The 14,662-nt window shown below is 39.7% G+C and overlaps 1 protein-coding gene across 11 annotated transcripts in view; it reads left to right on the top strand.

Moving 5' to 3' along the window:
- Window positions 1–14,662, top strand: part of dennd1a (DENN/MADD domain containing 1A) — a 723,976-nt gene that overhangs the window by 687,243 nt on the left and 22,071 nt on the right. For 6 of the 11 annotated variants that reach the window (XM_072488418.1, XM_072488416.1, XM_072488417.1 and 3 more), the window contains one exon: window positions 3,412–3,500. In XM_072488418.1, coding sequence (XP_072344519.1) covers window positions 3,412–3,500 — 89 coding nt within the window. Of the gene's footprint in view, window positions 1–3,411; window positions 3,501–7,281; window positions 8,260–12,055; window positions 12,574–14,662 lie in introns of those variants that run through there. The other 5 variants (XM_072488420.1, XM_072488419.1, XM_072488424.1 and 2 more) reach the window with 5 other exon arrangements.

The raw sequence follows: 14,662 nt of genomic DNA, 5'->3' as shown, positions 1-14,662 counted from the left end.
CAGTTTCCATTCCTCTCGTGTAACTTCATCCCTTTTTGTCTAATGAAGAACTTTCTCTTTGTTCACGTGCTCTGAAGATGCATGGTCATTTTGGTAGTTGGAATAAAGACTCTTGCTCAGGAATGAACAGCTGGTACCTTTTAACACGTGACTCTTCCGGTGCTGAGAGGCCCGGTATTTCAATTCCCTGTAATGCATCCCCTCCTTAATTCTGTCACTTCCTGATTGGATGACCCTTGCAGGACAGAGCAGTGGGGAACAGAAAGAAGTGAGATTGAGAGAAATGGCAGGGAATGAGAAGTGGTTGTCAGTGGCGCGCCTGAACCAAGGGCAAGCAACCCAGTGAACCAAATCCGTGCACAACCTCAGTGCCTTCCAGTTCACACATTTTTAAATACCTTCTACTGTAGAACCTACCAGCCGCAAATTATATGTTTCTTATATTATCTACCAAATTACTGGAACAGTATCTCTCTTGGGATGTCGAAGACACTGACAAGGGAATATTTATTGCTTGTCCTCAGTTCAGTGGGCATTAAGACAACCACATATGGTGGGTCTGAAGTCACACGTGGGCCAGATGAGGCAGGGATGATGGGTGCCTGATCGTTAAAACTATTATTTATTGAGCGCGATTTACTGGCTGCGTCCCGCCACAATGGGCGGGACCCAGACTCACATAGTTAAGTGAGCTTAAAAGCCACTTGTCATAGAATTATAGAATTTACAATGCAGAAGGGGGCCATTTGGCCCATCGAGTGTACCGGCCCTTTGGAAAGTGCCCTTTTACCCTACTTAAGCTCCACTCTATCACCGAAACCCAGGAACCCACCTAACCTTTTTGGACACTAAGGGGCAAATTATCATGGCCAATCCACCTAACCTGCACATCGTTGGACTGTGGGAGGAAACCGGAGCACCCGGAGGAAACCCACGCAGGCACAGCGAGAACATGCAGACTCTGCACAGACAGTGACTCAAGCCGGGAATCGAACTTGGAACCCTGGAGCTGTGAAGCAACTGTGCTAACCATTGTGTGACCGTACTGCCCATAACTTAACAATGCTTACACACTTGGGAGTTCTCCCGGGTGATTGAAGCCCCAGATGGCTGGTATCTGGGACAGGTGGCATTGCTGGTGTCACCTGGGCACCTTGGCACTGTCAGCCTGGCACCCTGCCAGGGTACCCAAGTGGTACTGCCAGGATACCAGGCTGGCATTTTGCCCATCCCGTGGTTCGGACCTGGGTGTGCCCTGCCCGTGTGAGGTGTGGGGGCCTGAGAACCCCCTTATTGGTGAGCGGGGGAGGGAAGATCCGGGGTCACATCGGAGATCCCCGATTCTTCCTGCACTGAAGAGCTCCGCTCGTTGGAGCTCCTCAGTGCAGGAAATGCAGCTAAGTGTGACCATGGGCCGGAACAACCCCGCTAATCCTACCCAGAACGAACTCTGATTTTTAAAAAAATTAAATCGCACTTGAATTCAATTTTATAATTTGCAATGGTAGCATTTAAGCTCGTGACCTCTGGTGGTTACTCCAATACCATAATCACTAGACTATCATCCCCTTTACTGGGATTGTCCCAGTTGTTAAAAGCTAATGACCAAATTTAATTTCCCAGAGAATTGCAGTATGGTTTGCAGTAGAAATAGCAGTAAACATACCAATGTACAGACTTGTGAAGTGCTGCTAAATGTTGGTCTACCTGATTTCTATAGCCCTGCCAACAGAAACTCTTTGGCTTGGAAAACCTTGCCAACTCCCTGGCTGGTATAATACAAAAAAAAAAGCTCAAATCTGAAAACAGGCCTTTTTAAATATAATGTATTGTATTGATGCTATGTTTATTATCTCAACCATAAACACTCTACAGTTTTGCACGATGAAAAATACTTTTTCACCATTCATGTGATGCTGTAATCTTCAGTATTGACAGTCACAGGATTCTTTGTGAATCACTCATTTGCACTACAGAACATTTCCACTGAAAGCTGAGGATCCATTACAATAAAGGTATCTATGGTTTGATGGTCAATAACCTGGGCTGACTAAATGTCTAATCCAATCTCAGACATCAGGTGTTCTACATAAACTATGCTATCATGCAAACCTGTTGCTTGAGATACAGTATTGGGAATCAATCCCTGCTACCTACCCATTGATTTTGTGCAGCTTTTGAGCATGCTCACAGCATGGTGAACTTTGCACGAGTTGGCTATTTTAACCCTTTCTGCACATAATGTTCAAAGATTCCCCTTTAAGGTGGCAGAGTATTGGTTACATGTTACAAGCTACAAAAACATTTGTTATTCTATGTATAAAAGGAAACAATATTTTCAATTGAGGGGCAATTTAGCGTGACTAATCTACCTACCCTGCATCTTTGGATTGTGGGGATGAGACCCATGCAGATACGGGGAGAATGTGCAAACTCCACACGGACAGTGACCTTGGGCCGAGATCAAACCCGGGTTCTCGATCCCGTGAGGCAGCAGTGCTCACCACTGTGCCACCGTGCCACCCAGGTATAAAAGGATCTTGCTGTCCTTTTTTTTTAGCTTTTGGATTTGTGTCCCTGAATCTGTCTTAATTTTACCATCTACTAGGTTCAAGATGCAGGTATCTCTTCTAGTGTTCAGTACATTTCGCATAAAGTAAGTAAAGTCGCCATAGTCCCAGATGATCATAGGCTGCTTTCATCTTTGAGGCTGACTGGTGGTGATTTAACCTGAGGACGCCACACCTCAGGTGAGGGCCAAAGCTGAGAAGGCAGGGCCTCAGCCGTTAAGAGAATTGAATTGAACCTGCGCGATAGGCCTCGCTCTGCATCACAAACCAGCTGTCTAGCCAACTGAGCTAATAAATAGCATCTGGCACATGTTTATTTAATAACTTTGGAAGAAGTCCTTATTAATTTGGGTATGGATGGTATCTTCGTTCATTAGCTGATAGAGCAATGTTTCCATGAGCTGTTCTGATCAGTTAAAGACATATGTGTGATGACCAATAGTTGGTAGCAGTTTAGGAAATTAAACATTTTAAATCTTAATTAGTTAAGGCAATATCATTTTTTCACTGCATCTGGGTTTAATATAGGTTCATCCTCATGATTTTTACAACCTCTACTGGATGACCAGGGTTTCCTTTAACGAATAACTAATAGCAAGTTTGACCCATAAGATGCTAACAACCTAAAACTGAAGTGATGACTAGCTGTCTGCTCGGGTTTCTTCTGTAACTGCGTATCTTGGCTTCCGTCTGCATATGTATACTTCATTATTACTCAAATTGTCTAATCTGTATTCTGGACTCTTAATCTCTGGACGCCTAGAGTAGTTTTTTCTGGATGATGTCTGTAATTGTTGCTAATACTAACAAATTTCTTTCTAATATAAATGTGTGTACACAGGCACGTCCTCCAAGGCCAGCAGTTAAGAAACCAAGAGGTAATGCGTTGCCAGTAGAGGCTCGAATGTCCTCCATTTCAAGCCCAGAGCAGTAAGTATTGGCTGCCAGCTTTAGCGGTTAAAAGTTAATACAAGAAACTGAACATTTACAACAGTTCTTACAGTTCACACTTTGAACTTTCAATTTAATAACCCATTTAAACCTGGCATTCTCAATTTGCAGATAATTATAAGTAGCAAGCTTAGCATATTGGCCCTGCATTTAGCATATTGAATGCTTTTATTCTTGCCTAAACTGCATTGTCAGGTAACATCTGGTAGGTGTGACAAGTGTTTTAGTGTGCAACTTCAGTTTATATTTCTCATGCTATACTATAAAATTTGCGAGACATGTAATGTATTTCAAAATACACCTCCCGTGTTAATCTTAGTTAAACAGAAATATTAATTTTAAAAACCTGGAAAGTTCAGAGTACTGTTTACTGAGGGGTCCTATGTTTACAAAAAAAGGCATGTTTCTGCTTTTGAGCCTACCTCAGTTTCCCTAAACTGTGCATTAGATTGCCGAAATAGAGAATTGACAATTGTGACCACATGTCTGAATCATTCTATTTTTCCACCGGTGGTGACATCAAGGTGAATAAAACAAACTGACAGTTTTGTCAGATTTATCCTGCACTGTATCGATAGTGAATTCAAATTAAGAGGTGCTAACATGTCGGGATGTAAAAGGATTGATTTGTGCCAGACTGGGTTGTGTGTATCAGGGAAGAACAACAAGCACAATTGTGATCTAAATTGGGACCAGCAAGTTAATTTTTCACAATTTGGTGCATTTCAAACAATTTGGCTGTCTTTTTTTTCTAAATGATGAGAAGCTTGAACACAGAATCAAATATTGCACCTATCCATGTATCCCCCACTACTGTTCCTGTCTGCCATAATGCAAAAGGTGTTTAGCCTGCACTTTCAGGTGAAGCAATAGCAGCAAATGTGATATGGTGATGCCGGCGTTGGACTGGGGTGAGCACAGTAAGAAGTCTTACAACACCAGGTTAAAGTCCAACAGGTTTGTTTCGATATCACTAGCTTTCGGAGCACTGCTCCTTCCTCAGGTGAATGTGAATATCATAAGAAGAAAATGCTCAAATATTTATACCTAGTGGCTGATGGTCTAATGGAGGGCATTCAATTTCTTTTGACTTATCATTTGTTTTTGTTTTTTTACTTTATCTGGGCCCAAATATTGCTGTCTCGATGACAGCAGAACTGCCAGAATTTATCATCATCAAGCCACTGAAACTGATCGCAACGTCTGGAGATCACACATGCAAGAAATAACATGGAAATCTAGAAATTGCTGTCAGTGATTCCAAGCTTCTCCAGAGGGCACCCACACCTTCTGTCCGCCCAAGACTACAAACATGCCAATAAATGGGATTACTGAGAACTTCCACTCATACACAGTTAGTTTCCTGTAAAAGAAAAACCTCGACAAAGTTGCACCTTATTGAATGAAGTGTTAACTGAGTTTTAATGGCATTCCAACCTCATAATTATCACAAAACACCCTCACTGTCCTTGAAAAGCTAATTTTATATTTATGGAAGTTTCGTGCAAAATTGAACCTTTACATCCTTTAGGCTGCGTTTATTAGAAACTGCGATGCGACTGTTCAAACCTGCTCTATAAATCACGCTCGTAGCCTATTAATTTGGTCTGAATTCAAACCCAAGTTTCAGAAGTGAAAAGTCCACATCCTGAACCAATACGCCACTCCATTCTCCTCTACACTCTCTCTTAAATCAGTTGTTTGGAGAGATTAGAGATCCTGGGTTGTTATCCCCAGAGCAGAAACAGTTGAGGGAAGATTTGATAAGAGATGTTTAAAAGTCATAGAAGGCTTTGATAAAATCAGGAGAAACGTTTTCCAATTGCAGAAGGGACGTTAACCAGAATACACGGACTCAAGATTATTTGCATAGGAACCAGAGGCAACATGAAAAAGAAAAAAATTATGCATTGTGTTTTTATGATCTGGAAAGCACTGCCTAGAAGGGCAATGGAAGCTGATTAATTTGCAACTTCAAAAAGGAATCGGATAATTGAAGGAGAGAAACTTTGCTGCTCTGTGGGACTAATTGGATAGCTGTTTCAAACAAACAGTGTAGCCTCAATGGGCCGATTGGCCTGCTTCTGCGCTGAATCATTCTAAGGTCCAATGGATGTTGGAATTGTTATATCAATGAAAGTTTCTCTCATCTGAAATGGAGAGGAGATAGATAACCCCATGATGATCTCTTCTGTCTGATTCCAGCAAACCCTACTGGATGGGCTAATTAAAAGACTTGTAAAAGATTGTTGCCTAGCCCAGCAGACAGAGGGAAGCAGGGATTGTCATGGTACCAATGAATTCTTAATGGAGTTCAAACAAAATATCAGCAGTTCCGGCCATGGCTTTTAGCAGATGGATGGATTTCACGTATGCTAAGGGCCATGTGTAAACAATGCACCCTTTAATTTCAGACTTCAGTTGTGCAAAATGCAAATCTTAACAATCTCAAAGTTCACATTGATCTAAGGACTTAGTCAGTGTCTCAGGGTCACACTGAATCCAATGGAGAAAACTCTACTAATTTCTGAAAATAATTCATGATATGCAGAGCAGGAATATGCACAATATAATGAATCATATTTTTCTGGGGGTTTTTTGTGAAGAGCTGGCCAGTTATAATTTCCTTCCAGTTAATGGGTAAAGATTGTAAAGCACTGAGAGTATATCTGTGCAGTTGTCAGTTAGAGAATGGAAGATTAAATTGATGATTACAGCAAGCACGTGCATATATAAGTCAACCAGTGTGTAATAGATATGAAACTGAATTATACATTGAGACCCAGGGCAACCTGACTATTTCTTTTACAAAGTGGGTTTATTTTCACAAAATTGTGATCCTGTATCATGCCTGATCATTCTATTTGAGGTTTTTAGTGCTTGAATTTATTTGGTGCGCAAGTGTGTTTCCAGTGATTGAAGCTAGATAATATGTCAGGTTAGACCATAATTCAGCAATAAATTATTTCTTGTTATCTCATGTTGCCGCCACCCTAGTGGCTTTATGTTTTGATCATTGCAGCAGTAAGCCATGACAATATAGACCTGTTCTTCCGAAGCACCATTGATATGTATGAATTTAGACAGAGGACTGGACAAGATTGACAAACTGGACCCTTTATCTCTATTAACACATTTTGCACATGAAATAAACTCACTTCTCATTAAACAACCAACTGTGGCAGACACCGATGACCTGAAAAAGAAACATGACCCAATGCAGAAGAAAGCTAAGCTGAGTAATAATCCTGTTTCACATCATTGGCTCTAAATGCTTGCATTTATTAACTCGCTCATTTTTCATATAAGCTTTAAAGTAGCAAGATGCCAAACAAAATAGAATTGTGAATAGAGTTCCCTTGCATTGGAAGGTATAGGTTTGTACCTGTGTTGGACCGGCTGAGAGAGAAGCTACTCAATATAGGGGAGTAGCGTTCCTGCAGAAAATGGGTGCGTAGCTAAACAGGTTACTCTTTACACATACTAGCAGCCATCTGTGAAGCCTGACAGCAGAGTACTTACCTGTTGTTCTTATTGAGGGAAGTAAATACAACACAGAAATACTGAGAAAGGAAGAAAATCATTCTTACAATTTATTAAGATGAAAGTGACATGATTTCCAATTTTTAAAAAAGTTTTGTTTAACTTTATAATCTTGTTACATCAAGAGTCATACTCCAGATAAAACTGACATATTTGTTTGGGTTTTTAAGTTATTAATATTTTTGATGTCAAGTTCTTATTTGAATTTATTTTGCAGCATACACCTTTTCCATCCTCTCAAATCCTAGTCTCAGCCAGGCTGAATCACCACAGGCACTTAAATCCTTTGAATTCAGATCGTCCTTCCTCGAATATGCACATATATTATACTGGACTTTCATAAATCCTTGGATATTTTAATTCGAATGAATGCTCATTTGTTTTGTGAAATCTGAAAATAATTTATTGTAAATTGCAATCCAGCTCGGTATATAGAGAGGAACACGCGTTTGCATGTACTGTCACCAAATATAATATTATCGAGTAACTTCAACCTGCAAGTTATAAGTGTCCATACTGAAATAAGATAGCCTGCTCCTTAGTGTTTCTGCCATGTAATGCTTTATTTCTCGTATGTAGCTTTGCTGTCTCCTTGTGGTCTAGAACAAGCAATGCAGCACAGAGTAGCTAAAGAAATATTTTAATAATTTATTGTTTATATTTTATTGTTTTCCTATATTTTAATGTCCTTTCCAAGTAGAAATAAAACTGAATAAAAATGTTTATCCGTAGGGATAAAATTTGATGGTCCATATTCACATGAAAACAAAATTAAATCTTGAGCCAAATCTTATATTTTGCATTGTGCTCACTTTATAGTCTTAATTAATTAAATCAATATATGGTAGATAATGTGATGCAGCTCTTCCACATTATTTGCTCTCAGACATAACATTTGACACACAAGATGTTGAGACTTTTATCCACTCGTATTTCTAGAGCCCACATGCACTGATTATATATTAGAAATCAGTGAGGGCTGTAGTTTTAAATTGATAGTAACCTACTAATAATTGATTCCATGTAGCTCTTTAATTTGACAGTGGAAACAATCTTCTCTAAGGTTTTGTAATATTTTTAATTAGGACTGAACATTGGCCTCTGCTGCACTGGTCAGGTAATTTATAATTGAACTCCATTAGAAATGGGAGTGGAAGGATATACCCCAATGCATTAAAATTTACATCTTTTATTAGCATTTTCCCATTACTTGTATATAAAACTATATGAAAATCATTAATATTTAGCAAACAATTCACTGCTTCAGACATATATGAATTCTGATTAGCTGACTGGTTCCTTTGAGACAAAGTACTATAGAGGTTAATACATTCAGTATGCAAAATCTATTTTTTTTAATTGATGCATTTCAATTAAATGCTTCATTTTGCTTCATACTGTAGTGTTAATAGGGCTAAATGTACTGTTTTTTTTATAGAATAGCTTTAGAAGGAAATGGGAGTGAGAAGCTCTCAATTATAATTCTTAAATGTCACTCAAGACACTTGGCAAATACACAGCAGCAAGATGTGGAGACCATGCAATATGAGGGAGCAACATCTAAACATAATAACAACAACTTTCATTTATCTAGTGCCTTTAATGTAGCAAAATGCCCCAGGGAATTGAAAGAGCGCGGATATCTTGGGATGTTATAGAGCTGGGAAGTTTACATAGAGCAGGGAGCAAGGTCATGGAGTGATTTGAAAACCAGGATGAGAATATTAAGATTGAGGCGTTGTTAACCAGGAACCACTATCGAACAAATGTAGAACAGGGCTGGTGGGTGAACAGGACTTGCTACAAGCAAGGACACAACCCACAGAGCTTTGGATGGCCTTAAGAACTTGTTTCTGAGATTCAGAGTTATGGCAACATCTTGATATTATGTTCAGATGATACTTTTGGACTCTAGATATATTGGCTTCTAAACTCTCGTTTTCATTAAACTCGCTTGTTTGTTCAGCTTTATGAGCACAATATTGCAATGAAGTGCTTAATTTCATACATGCCACTTTCTGTTTACAACAAGTAAAGGATGCAAGATAATTCTTCAGGGTTCTTGGACAATCAAAGGCATGCACTTATTTCTTCTTAATTAGCCAACATCATTTACATGTCATTTTCCTGCCAATTCACCTTCAGGGCATTCCGCTTCCTTGCTATTCCCCCTTGTTTGTTGGGTTCATCTGAGGTTCCCAACCTTAGTGGGGCTAATATTGTGTTTATGATACTGTGGTGTGTGGGTAGAGCCAACCCGGCCACTCTTACTGCCAAAATGATTATTTGTGTAAGTGAGTAGCTTGTAGACCACTTCAGGAAAGGCGAAGAGTTAACCGCACGATGTCACAAGCAGACCAGACATGGAAGGAAGTTAGTGAACCAGTTGATGAGGTACTAACAACAATCCAGCAGCTTTCAGAGTCATTTTCCCCCTCTGATGTCTGCCTAAAATGACTAGCTTTGTTGAGCTCAGTTTCAGAACTTGGGTTGGTGGGATTTGAACATCGTTTTCCTGTACTGTTATTCCGACACTATCGTCCCTGACATTGGAAAGTGGTTATGAATATTCAGAGTTCTCTACCATATACTGCCTGTCCATGTAACCAGCAAAATAATAAAGTTATGACCAGGTTACAGCATAAAAATTGCTGAACTCCTCCAAATTCCCTCCCAGCTGCCCTTCAAATAGTTACCACAAATCTCAGTTCTTTGTCCATCCTTTTCAAAAAAATATTTTTTTTTTTTTAAATTGAAGACCTTGCATATTCAACATGTGTTGTTTTGTATCTTATTGGGGCATGAATCCTCTGGGGAAAGTAATTCCATCTTACAACTGCAGCAAGAGCATGCACATTCCAGAGGGGGATTATTGGCAGTGACTACTTATCATCACAAATTCACATGGAATAAAAGTCGGACGGGCTCTGTAAAAGGTAGGCAATCAACTCCACCAGATTGCCACTCAGGAGATGAAGAGGATTGCCTATTGGGCTGTGTGGCCAGACCTTACCCAGAATTCTGCCACTTTGTAATGTGCCTGATGTCTTATTGCAATATCTGCTGGTGTTTTGGTGGATATGCCTGTCTTTACCTACATGCCTACAAATCAGTGCCAAAGGTCCAATCATCATTTGATGGCCCATTACTCTCTCAGCTGAGCTTTTGGAAAGAAGCTGAATTGTTCACCAGAATAAATGATGGTGTTAATGCTACCACCACCTGCAGCAAGAACTCCCCCAAAACACTCCTGGCACAGCTAACGGAATTCAGGGTCAAGATCAAATTTAGGAACTTTCTGGCCTCTGCAGCTGGCCTGTTTACCTGATAAAACTCCCTGAAGTCCCAAAGCAACTGATTGGTAGCCGGTAAGTAATCATGGTGCTGAGTAACTTCTGTCATGTCAGGGGAGAGTGAGCTCCTAAGCATCAGCAGGCTTTCCCTAATGTTCAAGTGCTCGTCCCTCACTATCTAAGTCTTCTTTGGCTATTTACTGCTAACATTTGGAAGAGAAGGCAGTGAGAGCAGCCAACCTTTGGAGTTACATTTGCTGTGTGTGTGGAAATAGCCAGCTGGCATGCATAGATCCTGCCCATGACTGGATAACCGAGACCAGAGTCTGGTATGGGTAGTTGTGGAAATGAACCCTTTCATTCTATGACACCGCATATTGGGGCAATATTTATTTTACCATACATGTTTAGGAATGAGTTAGCGGAAGTGATTTCTGAGCAGTGGAATATTGAAAAATAATTGATGTGTGACGTTGGGGCCCATGAGTTGCAATTCCTAATGTTAAGCTGTGAATTCTTCATGGAGGAGTCCTAATGCTCATTTTCTAAAATACAGTGGCTCTTATTGTGAATGGCTACAGTGAAGTGGGTACAGTGTAAGAAAATAGCTGTGTGCCAGATGGTTTTTTTCATGTGTTGGTGCAAAAGCTGCCGGTAATCCCAGAAATTGTTTGTTTCATTCAATGTTTAAAGTAGGAAAAAAGAATACAGTTTTGAAGAGATAAACTTTAAATTAACAGAACACAAACATGACTGTAGATGAATTGGTTAATCATCCCTTTTGACCGCGGTGTGTAGGAAAATTTGCTTCAGGTCTGCACGTATTCAGAGAATATTGAATTGGCAACATGTTTGTGCAAGGGGATAGGGCATCCTTTGCTGCATATTTGACAACATTAGGCACCGGCAGTAAAATGGAGTGCATTGGGATGCCACAGAGCCATACGGCATCAGCTCTTGCTTTTGATTGCTCATATTCCACACTCCCAGGTTTGGAGGCCAGCCATGTCCACAGAGGGGGAGAAAAATAATCACAGTGACACGCAAGGCAGTGGCAAATTACAGAATGGCTTTGGCAAAAGCCCAGAAACACTTTGCCTGCCTTCCCTCAGACAGAAGATGCTACATTACACAGGAGGACTGAAAGGAAGTGGAAACAAATTTAAATAGTTTTCCGTTGAAAGCAATTAAAATAGTTGTGTTTTTATAATATCTTCAAAATCAACCTTTGAGAATCTTATAATTATAAATCATTATTTTTAATGGGTGCTCCAAAATAAGAACAAATCAGCCAAAAACCTTTTTAAAAACACTGCGTTATTTTTTTAAACAATCTTTAATTGAATATTTAATTAGTGTATTTTACAATTTGTCCTTGTTTTGTTGCAATTGAAAATGTCAATTTTATCAACAGCCATTGAAAATGTAAATGAGTTAGTATATTGTTAAGGTGCTGTTAGCCTTGAATATTTACTGAGTAGCATGCAAATGCTTCTGCATGAAACTTAAGTTCAAAATACTCTTTGTCAGCATGCTTAATTCTCTATATGCTGGTTGTAATAATGAAGCCCTGAATTTTGGCATATTCTGGACCAAGGGTTGTGGGTCAAAAATTTAGGTAACATCTTAAAGGATCCCGAATGACACAGTGCATTGGAACGATGTTCTGAAGCACTGTCTTTTCACCTTCACCTTCAGGTCTGAAGCCAACCCAAGCAAAAGGGATGATGTTCCATTTTTTGTATCAGCTACTCAGGATCTCAACTGAAAAGCATGATGGCAGCCCAGTTAAGAACAGGATCAGGATCGTCTGCGAATCTCATGTCTGCTGAACAAAACTACCCCAAACCAGTCACTAATGTTTGCTCTTGAGACACTCTCACGAGAAAGAGCAATTGTTGGTCATGAAGTGCATCGTTGATGTCTGATGCCTTTGCAGAATGCAGAGCAATTGAGAGTGAAGCTATTCCCTAGAAATGTAACTGAACACATACAAGGGGTTTGGTCTAGGGTCATCCAAAGGGGGATCTGGAACCTTAATTCACATCTCTACACTGACTATATTGCTTCATATTTTGTACAGCTATTTTTAGAAAAATATTTATATAGTGTATAACTGTTTATTTGAATTTAAAAATGATATTCCTGCAGAATAGATTGCTACCATATTTATACATCTTCATAACAGTCAACAAGGTTCCTTGTAAAATAAAAACTAAAATTACAAAATTCCTGTTTTTTTTCTCACTGGTGTCAATTTATTTTATATAGGTTTGGATTTGTCACATTTCATTTCTAATCACTTGATTGAAATTCATTTTTTAATGCATTCTGGCGGAAAAAAAACACCCTCAAGATGTGGTCCTTCCTCATTAAAATAAACCCACACCATCACAAGCTATGAAGCGAATCTTAGATTTTGTAGAGCTGTATTTGTTACATGATATTTAACAAGGAACAGCCTCTGCTGTCATTGTTGTCACATACTAACAGTAACAGAGGACATGATAACGAGACATTAAAATAGAGGGGCAAGTCATCCACATTGTAACTCAGCCAAGGGATTAGGAGGCAGAAGCTGGCGTAGTCATGCAGAGCTGATGGCGTTTATAGCTGAGACAGACAGAAAATCTTTTTTTTTTTTTTAATTTGTGGTTGTTTTCTATGTACCAGCACTTGCTGTGACCTGCCTTTCTGCAGACAGATTCATCAGTGTGATATCCAAGCAGGTTACAGGTAGTGAAGTGAACGTCAGAGTCACCAAATCAGATTAATTAGGAATGTGGGTTGTTCTGCTAAAATTATAATTCTGCACTTTTTAAAGGAGACTGGAAATCCAAAATAAAAAACGTGGATTAAAAGAAAGACGTGACCCCTCTAGTCACAGCATGCTTTGCATTCTCAAAGCAATTGTTTATAATGTTCAGAACACTGAGCACGGAAATGTTCATCACTTTTGGTTTACATATATTTTCTGTTCTTTCCGACAATCCATACAGTGAACTGGAACAGTACTTGACTGTGCCTGTATTTCAGCATCTGAATGAACAAAATCACCAAATTAAACAGAGGCCTTGAATGTCCTCTGTGAAAACAATTTAAAACTAAATCTATTGCGCAGTTCATTTTTATTTGCCACAATACTTGGAAATTTGTCTGTAATTTTAAGCGCAGGATTTCCCCCACCTTTCGAGTGAGCCAATCGTGGAACTGTGGCCAACGTATTTGAAACTTTTCCCCAATGATAGTTTTGAAGTCAGAAACTGGAACCACGGCCTTGTTTTCACATCATATGGAGCACGCAATATTGCAGCAGTTCATCCGCCTTTCTCCAAAACATGGAAAAATGCCGTGGTTTCTGTTGCTGACTGCTGTCCAACAATCCCTGCCAAAAGTTCACGAAGTGGAAGTGAAGCTAGGACTGGATTAGGTTTATATACAATGTTGGCCATTGATGACTGGACTCCCTTGCCTGCATTTGGTATCGGGGCTCACAAGTATAAAAAAATGACCGATCAAATAAAATACCAACAAGTGACCAGTACTCGAGGAATAATATTGCAGCAAGTAGTCAGTCAGGAGAGCCTCTCCACATTAAGGATGGACTGGCAGTTCCATACATAATTGGCCATATTGACCCACTGAAATTATATAGTGGAGTTATCCCAAAAGATCAAATGTTACTGGGGAGGTGTAGAATTTAACAAGGATTCTACAGTCCCCTGTTGTAGCTTCAGCAGAAACCCCAAATAAATGGCTGCCTACACATTTTATCCAGTTTCTGTCAAAACTATGGTGGGAGATCCTGTGGAAATTCTACTTCTTTATTTGAGAGCTGTGACATGACCTGCTGAGCCAAATCCTTTTCCTGCCTATTTCCTTGTTTTTGCTGCAGCTGCAGAATATGTCCGTGTGCTGAACTTTGAACTGTGAGGACCGTGTCAATTAGGGGGAGGCGGTGGCGTAGTGGTATTGTCACTGGATTAGTTAACTAGAGACTTAGAGTAATGCTCTGGGGACCCAGGTTCAAATCGCGCCACTGCAGATGGTGAAATTTGAATTCAATAAACATCTGGAACTAAAAGAAAGACGTGACCCCTCTAGTCACAGTATGCTTTGCATTCTCAAAGCAATTGTTTATAATGTTCAGAACACTGAGCACGGAAATGTTCATCACTTTTGGTTTACATGACCATGAAACCACTGTCGATTGTCGTAAAAACCCATCTGGTTCACTAATGTTCTTTAGGGAATGAAATCCGCCTTCCTTACCTGGTCTGGCCTACATGTGACTCCAGACCCACA

This window comes from Scyliorhinus torazame, chromosome 22 (assembly GCF_047496885.1).
Source record: "Scyliorhinus torazame isolate Kashiwa2021f chromosome 22, sScyTor2.1, whole genome shotgun sequence".
NCBI lineage: Eukaryota > Metazoa > Chordata > Chondrichthyes > Carcharhiniformes > Scyliorhinidae > Scyliorhinus > Scyliorhinus torazame.
This window is presented reverse-complemented; position numbering and strand designations above follow the sequence as displayed.